This window comes from Salvia splendens, chromosome 16 (assembly GCF_004379255.2).
Source record: "Salvia splendens isolate huo1 chromosome 16, SspV2, whole genome shotgun sequence".
Classification (NCBI taxonomy): Eukaryota; Viridiplantae; Streptophyta; class Magnoliopsida; order Lamiales; family Lamiaceae; genus Salvia; species Salvia splendens.
Genome location: NC_056047.1, coordinates 11607357 through 11620557, shown reverse-complemented (window position 1 = coordinate 11620557; position 13201 = coordinate 11607357). Strand labels below are relative to the sequence as shown.

Sequence of the window (13201 nt, the reverse complement as noted above, 5' to 3'; positions counted from 1 at the left end):
TATCTCTCATTTTCGATATGGTGAATTTTCACACCGATACCGTACCTCATTTTCGGTATACCTTACTTTTGCGGCACACCTGACTTTCAACATCAATTAAAATAGAAAATTTGAGTTTTTAGAATATTATTTATATTTTATAATTTTTAAAATATATTGAATATATTTTATTTCATAATTATATTTATATTTCACAATAGATTTTATAATACAGAAAATATATAAAATATATTTTATATAATTGTATTTAGATTTTTACGGTATATAACTTCATTTACGGTATATATCGAATTTTGGTATGGAGCGGTATACCTCGGTATTTGAAAATTCATACTGTTACCTTCCCAGAATCTTTCGGTAAGGTATCATACCGTACCGAAAATCATGGTATACCAAAAAATCGATATTTTCAATATTTTTTCGATACGATAAGACCGGTATTTCGGTATTTTTCTCCATCCCTACCTAAGAGAGAAAAATGAGAAACTTATTTCCATAAAAGGAAAAAATATAATTTAAATATAATTTAAATATAATTTCATTTACTATTCATCAAGAGTCACATTGTGAGTCTACTGAAATATAAGTAGGCAGTCTACCAAAACAACCATAAACCTAATTGAATTGGATAAAGGAAATTATTTGGGCCAACGATGTTCGTGGTCTTGCCCCATTTGAAATAGACGACCTTTCGCCCAATATTCACATGTTTGGTTCCAAAACTGAATCTAGTGATGCATTCCATTTTTTTTTCCAAATTCATAAAGCAATCACATTTTTCGGCAGGTTAGGCCCACTCTCATCATATTCAAATTCAGGGCTACTCCATCAACTAATAATTATTCACTTTGAGCTCGACTAATAATTATTCACTTTGATTTCGATGTGAGTTTTAAGAAATAGTAGTATTAAAAAAAGTGAGTTAAAAAAATTATTAAAATATGATTCTAACTTTTATATACTAGTTTTATAATAAAATGAGAGTGAAATGAATAGTGGAATGTCGCCTACTTACCATTTATAGTAAAAGTGAAAGTAGACAATTAACGGGGGCGACGAAAATGGAAAAGGTGGACAATTAATAGGGAACGAAAAGAGTAACTATTTTTAGTGAAAACTTTTAACTGTTTTATGTATTTTAAAGTTATAAGTTCTAAACTCTTCCTAAAAGTGTTATGCCTAGTACTATATTATTTTTAGTGAAAACTTTTGACTGTTTTTTGTATTTTAAAGTTATAAGTTCTAAACTCTTCCTAAAAGTGTTATGCCTAGTACTATATTTTATGGGATCACCATAGTCCATACATAACGATTCATAAGCAATAGTCTTGGTCCGGTCCTTATTATTGTTATTTATTTTATTCTATAAATTTTATAAACTGAGTTTGATTCTATATATTTAATATTATTAATAATATTACTAATTGTAAAATTTATTGTATAAGATAATGGTGCTCACATGATGCAATACTATGTTGTGCAATACTATGTTGTACTTCCTTCTCGTGAGTTTGTCGCACTCTGATCCGCTACAAGTTTTAAGAAATGAATGTAAAATAAATTTAAAAAATTAATGAAATATGAGTTATATTTTTACATACTAACTATTTTATATTAGAATGAGTGAAAATGTGTTAGATATATGGTCTACTGTTTAAAAAAAATGAAATGTAATAAATTTTATTGAATAAAGGAAAATAGCAAAATATATGACAAACTTTATGAAATGAAAGGAGTAATATTAACATTATATCTAATCCTATAATGATTATTTGAGATCACTCTATAGTAAGTCAAATCTTTAGAGATGTTTATATGAACTAGTTTGAAATTTACAAATGCTGTAATACGATCTTGTTAAAACATACTCCCTTCGTCCCTCTGTAGTTGAGTCGTATTCCTTTTTGGGTTGTCACACTGTAACTGAGTCGTTTCTTTTTTTTGGCAAAAAACAACAACTTTTCTTCTCTCTTGCTTTATTATCTCTTCATCTATCTACCTTTTTCCTTTTCTACTTTATTATTCATTACTTAACTCACTTAACACAACTTTTCTTAAATCTCGTGCCGAAAAGAAATGCATCTACTACAGAGGGACAGAGGGAGTACTATACTGTATAACATTATTTATATATGCTCCACTAGGATAGTGATAACATGCAAACTCATATATTGTATAAACTCAAAACTTTTGAACACAATGTCAACATAGTATAAAAATTTAAAATTTTGATGTCAACACAATATCACCACAATGTCAACACGGTTTCAACCGTTACATTGTGTTGATATTTTATGTTGCTATTATTTTGTAATATGTTGACATTTTTTAACAGTCCAAATCATAGTTTGCATTTGATTACATTCCGGCTCCACTATGTTCTATTATTGTAATATTTGTACTAATATAGAGTAGTAATTACGTTGGCTATGCTTTTTGAAAATCTTTCATTGTATAAAGTGACAGTTTTTGAGATGCAATTTTGGCGGGAAAATGGAAAAGAAGAAAGAAGCCGGTTGTATTCTTTTGAGATGATCCATTGCAGCAAAAAAGGCGATTCCGTCGCCTTGGCGGTCCTCACACTCTGGCCCAATATCATGTGAAATGGTTCAATCAGGTATGCAGTAACCCGTTAAGGGGGAGGCCTTAACCTACTAGCTGCCAGAAGCCCATCTCCCAAGGCTTCACACTTGTGCCTGAGAGATGGAAGCAACTACACGACAACAGTGGGATTCGAACTCAGGCTCATTGCAGCAAGATCTCCCAAGGCCTCACACTTTTGAGATGATCCATCATTCTATGTAATGTTGCAGATGTTATAGCTACAGTGAGAGTAGCTATGCCATTTTTGTTCAGTTAAGCGGGAAAAGTGAGTGTATATGGAAAAGTTATTAGATTTATGTGTATGCAGATAACAACTGACAGAATAGATATTGCATTTCTTATTACAAAATTAAATTTCACATAGAACCGTATGTAGCCAAGAGATGGTACATATTCCAAAAAGAAAAGAAAGCAGTGGTGCTACATATTCCAAAAAAAAACTTGGCAATCTTGATTTAGAGCATCTCCAATGCCCGGATGTCCCACATCCACTAGGACTTCCCAAAAACACCTCATGCCACGTCACTAGGACTTCCCATCCCACTGCCACGTCACTAGGACTTATCCTGCACAATCCGCCCTTCCCATCGCCCTTCCCACTAGGACTTCCCGCAATAAAAAAATTCACAAATTCACAAATAAAGCAATTTACGTTTACGGAAATAAAATTTCAACACGAATACGAACGGGAAAAATTAACAACTTCATTAAAAAAACATACATGCTTCGAAAAAAAATTACATAGTAATAAAATAAAAAAATACATAGTCATACATTCTCGGCTCACTCCGCGTTGTCCTCGTCGCCCGTGCCGCCCCCGTCGTCTCCGCTGCTGATCTCGGCGCCATCATCTCCAATGGGTGGCATCCCCAAATCGCGCCGACATCCTTCAACATCCTTTTGTACACCGGATCGGTCGTGCTATGCCACCTATGCATGGTCCGGACCAAGCTAGTCGTTATCTGCGCGCGGGTGAGACGATCGTACTCTTCTGGGGGAGCAGGGGCCTGCGATTGGACCTCGAACGACCCGCTACTGCTTCCCCTAGCATTCCGCTGCGCAGCCTTTTGCCCAATCGGGCGACGACGACGACGAGAGTCTGATTGAGGCATCAGGGACACTTCCTCGGCTTCTGGGAGCTCGTGCGAACCAGCACTGCTGCTGTATTCACCGGAAGCGTTGATCTTTGTCCGCTTCGGCCAGCCCGCTTCGACACCCCCACAAAACTTTTGGGAATCCTTCACCACGAGATAGGCCTCCCACTGGTCGAAATCTTTGAACTTCAAGGCTTTGTCGGGGTACTGCGCAAAGGCACGGTTCTTCACATCCTCCTCGGACATACCGCTGGTTGCCTGGCGGAGATTGTTTTGGTAGAGGCCGGCAAATCGACTAAGCTTAGACCTCAACCGCTCCCACTGTTTTCTGCATTGTTCGGGAATGCGACGCTTCGCCATAGCCGGTTTGTGTGTGAGGTAGGCTTCAGCGATGCGATGCCACAATCTATCAATATGCTGGTTAGCACCGACATAGGGATCCTCGACTATTGAAACCCAAGCCTTCGCAAGCGCGACGTTTTCCCACACGCTCCAGGCCGTCCTCTTTCCCGTCTCCTCTTCATCCTCCTCCTCTGCCACCGTTCGCGAGGAAGAGCCCGCGACTTTCCCCTTGCCCTTGCCCCTGCCACAGCCCTTGCCCCTGCCTCTTGCCGCTGTCCCCACATCATCGGGAGTCTCCCTGACTGGAGATAGCCCCAACTCCTCAAAAGAGAAAGTTTCCATGCCGGTGAACTGAGTCTCCGGAACAAAACTGGATGGGGAATCAGTAGACAGCATATCGATAACTGGGCGATAGACATTCTCCGCAAGTGGTTCAGGGCCCCTGCCACCCCCTTCCCCCAGGCATGGTCTGCATCATCCCCGGCATCATCCCACCCATCCCCATCATATCTGGGGTCATGCCCCCCATCCCCATCCCCATCCCCATCCCCATCATATTTGGGGTCATGCCCCCCATCCCTGCTGCCCTGGGCATCATACCACCCATACCACTCATCCAATTGTACATATTAAAGTACGGGGACATCATACCACCCATTCCACCCATCCCACACGCCATTTGTGACTGCATCACCGACATTGCCGGAACCGTTGTCGCATTTCCGCTAGAGTTTCCCTCCAGTTCGGCAGGAAACGTCGGAGTCTGCGACTCGCTCGTGGCGGGGGAGTTCATGTTGTTCTCCATTAAGTAGAAATGAAATTTGTAGTAAAAGAAGAGAGAAACTTGTTAACACAAGTGGTGCGAATGAAATGAAGTTCAACGAGCCGTATATATAGAGTTTTAAAAATAAATAAATAAATAAATACCAGACGTCCGACCCGGACGTCCACCCGCCCGTCGCCCGCACGTCCGAGGACATCCGACGTCCTTACGGGACGTCCGTATCCGACTTGCCACGCCACAATGACGGACGTCCCGGTCGCCCATCGCGGATGTCCGACCGGACGTCCGCCATTGGAGATGCTCTTAGGGAAAGAGTTTGCACGCTAACTTTCAATTCGCTCAAAAACTTCTACAAGAGCAAAACTGAAATATTTTTCTATAAATACCGAGCAAAACTTTCCAAACTCCATTAACAAAAAATTCTCTCTCCAAGTTGATTTTCTCTCATTTTCAGTTCAAGAAAGGTCCTACGATGGTTTATTTTCGAGATTGGTATTGTGAATTGGTGATTAATAGGTTGTCTCACCATTATTATGAATTTTTTAGTTTTGATGTTTCACATTATTGTAAAAATAAAATTTGCCTAACTAATCATGATAGTAGTATTTCTTCCACCTTTTTTTTATTTTCGTTAATTCTCTATTAGTTTACAGCAAAATTGATTGGAGAAAGCTATGGAACAATTCTCCTGACGACTTCACGCAAGAAAAGACTGTCTCGAGCGCCACCGCGCCAAGTATAAACTGCTTGGACTGGTGGAGCATATGAAAAATCATACAAATGCCTATCACAATAAGAAGTTTCCGAATGAGCAGTCGGAGTTAAGTTGCTCGACGTGGCGGAGAGGCTCTGAAATTGAGTATTTAAAAAACCAGACCTCTTTTTTTAATTCCTCTTCGTTCTCTCTCTGATTTAAGGGAACCTCTTGAAGTCAGAGTTAAAGGTGCAGGTTTTTAAGAAATCGATTGAGCATTTCTGAATCAGGTGGGCGACGGAACTGCAAGATACAGTGACAGCATTGTGGCGAGGCTGGCCGGATCAGCAATCAGGACTTTGAGTGAAGAGGCCGAAGGTGTGTTGCGCCGATCGAAAGATAGAAAGAAATATGGCCCCACTTTGTTATTATCAACTATTTAAGCTATGTAATTTGTAAATAGTGGAGTACTATATATTTATTTAAATTGCTAAAGGCAATATTCATCTTTAAAAATGAGTAACATACAGTGAAGTGTTATCTGTATATAAATTCTACGTACAAAATGGAAATTCTGGATAAAGATTTGCTTATCTAGGGCATGTTTGATAGCCCATAAAATCCAAGAAACTGACTCATTTACTTGTTTTTTCCATGCTTTGAATCATTGATACACTTTCAACTTTTGTAAGAAAGCCCGCAAAATACGTCGGCCCAACAAGGGCCCAAGAGTGTATACCAACTTACCTCTGGAAACTTATCTCCCTTTCAACCGTAGTTTATTTTCCACTCCATCAAGAAATAAAATTGCCTTCCAAAATTAGCCCTCCTTGACTTTGATGTTCACACTCAAACTCTTTCTTCCATCTTCTTTCTCTCTTTCTCATTTGGGCAGATTCACAGCAAACATCACACGATTTCTTTTCGAGCACCACACGATTTTCTCTTCCCGATTTTCTCTTCCCGTCAATCCATCTTCTCTTTCCGTTTCTCTCAGATTTTCGAACACCACACGATTGTAACAAATCAATTTCTTTTTTTACGCCAATTTATCTCATTAAAATTGGCCTCTTGTTTTGTGCAACCCTATTTGGAAGATTTACACACAATCGAAGGTTTCTTCTTCGTTGAAGAACTCTATTTCGGTCAATTGGTGAAATTATAGCCACTGCAGGTAAACCCTAATTTCATGACTTCAATTTGTGATTTCTCCAAATACAGTCCGTCCAGGCACGACATTCATTATAAAATGGTCAAACCATTATGTTTTGTAATTTCTTATTCTTTCTGGTTTTCGTTTGTTAATTGGCAGAGATTTATTTTAGCAGTACTTGGGTTTTTTTGGCATGAATTGAGTTTGGGTAATTTAATTGGCAGGCATTTCCAAGTGTTGTGTTTCTTTATAATTATGAGTGAAAGTTCATTGTCCGACGAAGAAATCGTCTTGCTTATTGAAGACATACTACAAAAGCACAACACACGGACCGTGATCATTATCCGTGAATTCTTGAAACTGACTAATGGTTCTAAGTGGATTAAAAAGAACCAGGCACGACGTTTATTTCGCCGTCTGACCCGCATACCTACCCAGGTCAATCATCTTACTAGATTGACAGGTGTTAGTGATAGGGACTGCATAAATAATCTACGCATGGACCGAAATTGTTTCGGGAGACTATGTATTCTTCTTAGAGAAGGAGCTGGGTTGGTAGATGGATCATTTGTTAAAGTAGAGGAACAAGTGGCTAGTTTTGATTTTTTAAGGTCTGGTCAAACAGTTTCATACTATGTCCATGTTGTCCTCTGAGCCATCATACTGGTGCATAAAATGTTTATAGCTAAGCCAACTTCGGTACCTGACAACAGTGTTGACCCTAGGTGGAAGTGGTTTAAGGTAAATTGTCTAAGATTTACTCACATGAATCGGATTATATAGATTTTTCGTGGAAACTTGGCATGTAGTGTTTATTGATAAATATATATGTGTTAACTTGTAGGGTTACTTAGGTGCGTTAGATGGGACATATATTAACGTCCGAGTTCCATTGGCTGATAAGCCAAGATATCGAACTAGGAAAGGGCAAATAGCCACAAATACCTTGGCAGCGTGCACGAGGGACATGCGTTTTGTATATGTTTTACCGTGTTGGGAGGGGTCCGCAGGTGATGCACGTATCCTACGAGATGCAATTTCTCGTCCATTTGGTATTAAAGTCCCCAAAGGTAATCTATGTATCTGTCGTCTAGGCTAATAGTCTTTTGTATAATGTTAAGCTCTAAATTCCGTCGGCGTAAATCATAACAACAATGGATTATGATGTACCTGTAGGTAATTATTATTTGTGTGACAACGGGTACGCAAATAGTGAAGGTTTTTTCACACCCTACAAAGGAGTTCGATATCATCTGCAGGAATGGGGTCCGGACACTGAGAGGCCCAAGAATTCTCGTGAAATGTTCAATATGCGACATACGAGTGCAAGGAACATTATTGAACGGGCTTTCGCTGTTCTTAAGATGCGTTGGAGTATTCTACGTAGTGCATCTTACTATCCAATCGAAACACAAATTATGTTGATAATGGCTTGTTTTCTTCTACATAATTACATAAGGGGGGAGATGGCAGTGGATCCAATTGAACAGTTAGTTGACACTAACATGGCTGACAATGAAATGTTTGCTGAGCAAGATGATACTGAGTATGTAGAATTTATTGATCCTACAATCGATTGGAATAACAAACGGGATCAAATGGCAGCTGACATGTGGATGTGTGTGAGTATCGTGTGTCTTGATTTTTGAACATTTTAAGTCATACTGTGTACTCGCATACTATCTGCATTTTGTCTAAGTTTGGTTATGTGTACAAATAACGATGTTAACATTTTATTGTGCTTCTTTGTTCTCAGAATGAAGGGCCATGATATAGTCGACCATGAGTCCGCACCACAATGTCGTTGTGGGAATGGAAAGATGATTGTTCGCTGTGGAGGAAAGTTTGCCAATAATCCTGGTCGATTTTACTACAAATGTCCAGTTAACGGGAAACATTTTCAATATTTCATATGGTGCGATGAATACCAAAATTACTCTTCAACTTCCGAAGATCAAGTTTTTATGCGTCAAGCATCAACAACGAGTGAGAAGCCCACATCTGAAGCAATATCAGCCGTTCCCACCCGAGCACTCACTTTATCAGAATTTGAGACCTGTGTTGTTGTAGTTTTTATGAGCATGGTTCTTGTACTTCTTGGTGTAATTATTGGTAAATTGTTGTAGGCTTGTAGGCATTCCACTGTGTTGCTGTCAAAATATTCACATCTTTGATGTTGGGGCATACACTATTGACCTCTATTTGGATCTCTCTTGACTATATAGATCTGTTATATTAGTTTGTAATTTATGTCTTAACTTTTTATTTGCCTTTATGTGTGGTTAGAAAAACTGATTTGACTCTATTATGATCTTGTGAGGTGAATCTTCTGAATTGTCATAGCCTCCTTCAGCTTCACGTGAAAGTGAACATACTTGAATTAAAGGCTTATTTATTTATTTTTAATTCAAGCCATCAAAATCATAATTTTAAATTATCTAACTTTTTTAACTTCAACAAAAATAAATATTTCTTTATTATAAACCATGAGAGCAATTCAAGAGAGGAGGTAATATCATTTTGTCCCCTCAAACTATCGTTTTGTCCCCTCAAACTATCATTTTATGATGCAAAAGTATCATTTTATCATCCAAAAATCTAAAGCTATCATTATGAAACAAAAATATCATTTTATCATTTGAAACTATCATTTTGTCCCCTCAAACTATCATTTTATGATGCAAAAGTATCATTTTATCCAACCAAAGAACTCAAACAATCAATTTATCATGCAAAAGTATCATTTTATCATTTGAAACTATCATTTTGTCCCCTCAAACTATCATTTTATGATGCAAAAGTATCATTTTATCATCCAAAAATCTAAAACTATCATTATGAAACAAAAATATCATTTTATCATTTGAAACTATCATTTTGTCCCCTCAAACTATCATTTTATGATGCAAAAGTATCATTTTATCCAACCAACGAACTCAAACAATCAATTTATCATGCAAAAGTATCATTTTATCATTTGAAACTATCATTTTGTCCCCTCAAACTATCATTTTATGATGCAAAAGTATCATTTTATCATCCAAAAATCTAAAGCTATCATTATGAAACAAAAATATCATTTTATCATTTGAAACTATCATTTTGTCCCCTCAAACTATCATTTTATGATGCAAAAGTATCAGTGCAACCAAACGAGCCCCAAGAGTTTGGTGAAATGAATTGTTAATTCATGAATCAGCTTTATTCCGTGAAGATAGGTGAATCTTTTGAATTGTCATAGCATCCTTCAGCTTCACATGAAAGTGAACCTACTTGAATACTACAAGAGTTTGGTGAAATGAATTGTTAATTCATGAATCAGCTTTATTCCATAAAGATAGGTGAATCAGCTTTATCACATTCTTGCTTGGAGACAAAAAAACGTAACATTCATATCTAGATTGAAAAATATTTTCTACTCAATTGTGTAGCTTATAAATATGAGTAACATGGCTTCACAACGTAAACAAAAAATGGCTTATCAACCCAAATCTCAAGATGAGTATCTTTATCATGGGATATGGACAGATGAGCATGACACTCTGATTCTTACTAGTATTCTGAGAGAGAAGCAGTTGCATAAGTTCAAGGGTACGGTCATCCCGCACGAATTCTTGTATGAAGCTGAAGCTACAATCGAGGAGGAGACAGGTACTCGTGTGAATAGGGACGACATCTATAATCGGTTGCAATTCCTAGAGCATCGCTACCAAACCTTCAAATCATTGGTCGAGCATCTGAATACACGATTCGAGCCCTCGTCGAACAAGGTTTTTGCTTCTGAAAAAACTTGGACGGCCATCCTTAAGGTTATTTTGAGCTCATTTTTTTGTTATGATGTACTGATATGATGCTCTTTTTAAAAATAATTTTTTTTGAGTTTATTGTGATTAGAAAAATGACTTTGCTGGAGCATATACAAAGAATGGAGAACCAGAGTTCAAGCTGCTCAAGATGTTGTTTAGTGGTGACATCAATGTGAGCGAGAACGATATAGAAACTATTGTGCTCTCGGATACCACCATTGATCTAAATCCGGATGTTGATGAGGGCCAGTGTGAAGATTATGTAAGTGGATATAATCATGATAGCCATCTATTGCCACGCAAGCTGTTCAATGAGAGTTCACACTCCCGTGACTGTGAGTCATCAAATTCCATGGAGATTCGTGATAGGGAGCTTGGACAACGACCTGAAAATTTCATCTACCACGACTTTGACAACGCCCCAACAAGGACGGTTGACTCCTCAAACAGTAGCTCTTGTGCATCGTCAAATCCAACTTTATGGTGGCGCCGACCATAATCGTGACTCTTATCTACTATGCTGTAAACTTAGAATTTCCACTTGGAAAATAAGTCTATCTTGCGACATGGTTATTGTCGTCTTATGCATGTTATGAGTGTGTGGTTTTAAAAATATGTAATCTCATGTGTAGTCCGTAGAATTATTTCGATTCCAAAAGTTGCTCTATGCGACATGTTATGTAACTTTGTTTGTGAAATAAACATGAGTTTCAGAAAATAGGGATAAAGATGAATAAGAAATGCCATTATTGCAAGAGAATCAGTAATTCTTATAAAGATTTTGAGAATTACTAGGTACAGTGATGCGAAGCATATGTCCTATACTTTCCCCCATAGACTAAACATTTTTTTATGTTAATTGTAACTCATCAAGTCGTGCTTTTAGTGTAGTTTTGGGTGTTAGAAGCTGGAAGTTCGTCGGAAATGCACATCTGAGAAGACAGAAGAAACACCCGGCCGGGTGAATTTCCAGGCTTAGAACACCCGGCCGGGTGAAATGCTTTACGCCTGAGGAGTCCAGAAACTTCGCCCGGTTGGGCGATTTGAAGTTGCGAAACGCCCGGTCGGGCGTTTTCAATTGTGCATGCGGAGTCCATAAGGAACACCCGGTCGGGTGATTCCCACTTTCCAAAACACCCGACCGGGTGAAATTGCCGCGAGGTCCAACTGAAAATTACACATCATACAGCTTCAGTCGATTCTTCATGAATCTCATCTGGTTGAAGGCCATTTGAAAAATAACTCCTTCTATAAAACAATTATTGTCCTCATCTAAAAACTTCAATAATAATTACCTTTTGTCATTCATTCTCTATCAAAGAAAGTATTTTTTATTAGCTCCCATGGATTTGTTTGTCTGATTATACAGTTGGACGAGAAAATCAGATGCCAACAACAAAAACTCATTTATATGCAGCAATCAGTAGCACCATTAAAAGGGAAGAAGCCCATGAGAGTACAATAAACATGGAATTATAAGTAATTTGACAGAAAATTATAGTCATAATACGTAACATATTTACGAGGTTCCATAGATTCCACAAATAAAGTCATCACAACAGTCGTCAAATACAAACCAAGGCCGAAGCCCAATGTTTTAAGCTCATACATTTGAGCATCAGTAGAACCTAGACAAAATATAATAAGTGCGATTATAGTTCAATGCACATAAGGAGGATTAGATATCATCTCCTACAAAATAGCTAAGTCAAAAGATGAAGCAAATAACCACACGAATTAATTGTGGATCTTCTCCAGTGCACGAAGAACGTAAGTGTGGTGAAAAGCTTCAGGAAGGCTATTGAACAAGTCCAAATGTTCGACTTTGCTGAGGATGAATTCAGCGGCGTCGATTTGTTGCCCAAGAGTAATGCCTTGAATATTACCTAGCATGCCAAACACTTTCTTTCTTGCCTTGCTAGCATCGAACTCAAACCCAATCCTACCAGCCAACTTATCAAGCCTAGCGTTGGTTTCATCCTGCCCTTTAGCAAGCAATTCAAGCAAAGCATCAGCCCTATCAACGAGTTTGCGCTTGTTACCTGTTTTCTTTGGACATTTTTTTCCAGTGTCACCGTTTGTCTGTGCGGGAAGCTGAGTTCCGGTGTCCCTGTCTCCCGTACTCTAATCTGGTATTTCTCCTGAGCCCATGGTGTTAACTGGCATTCCTTGTGAGTTCGTGGTGTTATCCGTATTAGTTCCAGAATGGCCATCAGCACTAGCTTCAAACTCAGCCTCCTGACTCCCATTACCCACGTTGAGATGTGAGCGCACACCATGGTAAAGCTCCTGCAAATCCCGACCAGAAGATCCCGTTGCACGATCCTTACCAAAAATCTCTTTCCATTCATCAAACAAAGGCCACAACTTGAAACGCATGTAGCGTGCATTGTTATCTAGCTACAACACCATTAAACACCCATCACAAATCAAACACAGTCGCTCTTACAAAAAACAGGTGTAAACATGAGTAAAAGTCAATAATAGTAAGAAGCACACCCTAACAATTTGCTCCCATTGGTCGTTATCACAATCAATCTTGTGATCGCCCTTGTAATTGAAGCCAACGCCGCTTCGATTGAGCATGTTAACCAAAGATGAATAGTTTTTTTCCATTGTTGGAGCTTGGAGCTGATATGGGGGGTTGCCTTAATGTCGCTGTTCGGGCATTCACGCTTGATGATTTCCTCAATCCGAGCTAGATACCCACCACGAAAGCCGTTA

The 13201-nt window shown here is 38.4% G+C and overlaps 1 protein-coding gene across 1 annotated transcript; it reads left to right on the top strand.

The window, feature by feature from the left end:
• Positions 1–10144: 10144 nt before the first annotated feature.
• LOC121770183 (L10-interacting MYB domain-containing protein-like) lies at positions 10145–11237 on the top strand. The gene is made up of 2 exons (XM_042166965.1): positions 10145–10480; positions 10566–11237. Exons 1-2 carry the CDS (start codon positions 10145–10147, stop codon positions 10974–10976), a joined length of 747 nt encoding a protein of 248 aa, XP_042022899.1. The 3' UTR covers positions 10977–11237.
• Positions 11238–13201: the final 1964 nt, after the last annotated feature.

Bases quoted from the DNA above. Each gene is read 5' to 3' on its own strand.
- LOC121770183 (XM_042166965.1), top strand. From the start codon at position 10,145: ATGGCTTATCAACCCAAATCTCAAGATGAGTATCTTTATCATGGGATA. The intron at 10,481-10,565 runs GTTATTTTGAGC...TATTGTGATTAG, and splicing joins CTTGGACGGCCATCCTTAAG to AAAAATGACTTTGCTGGAGC.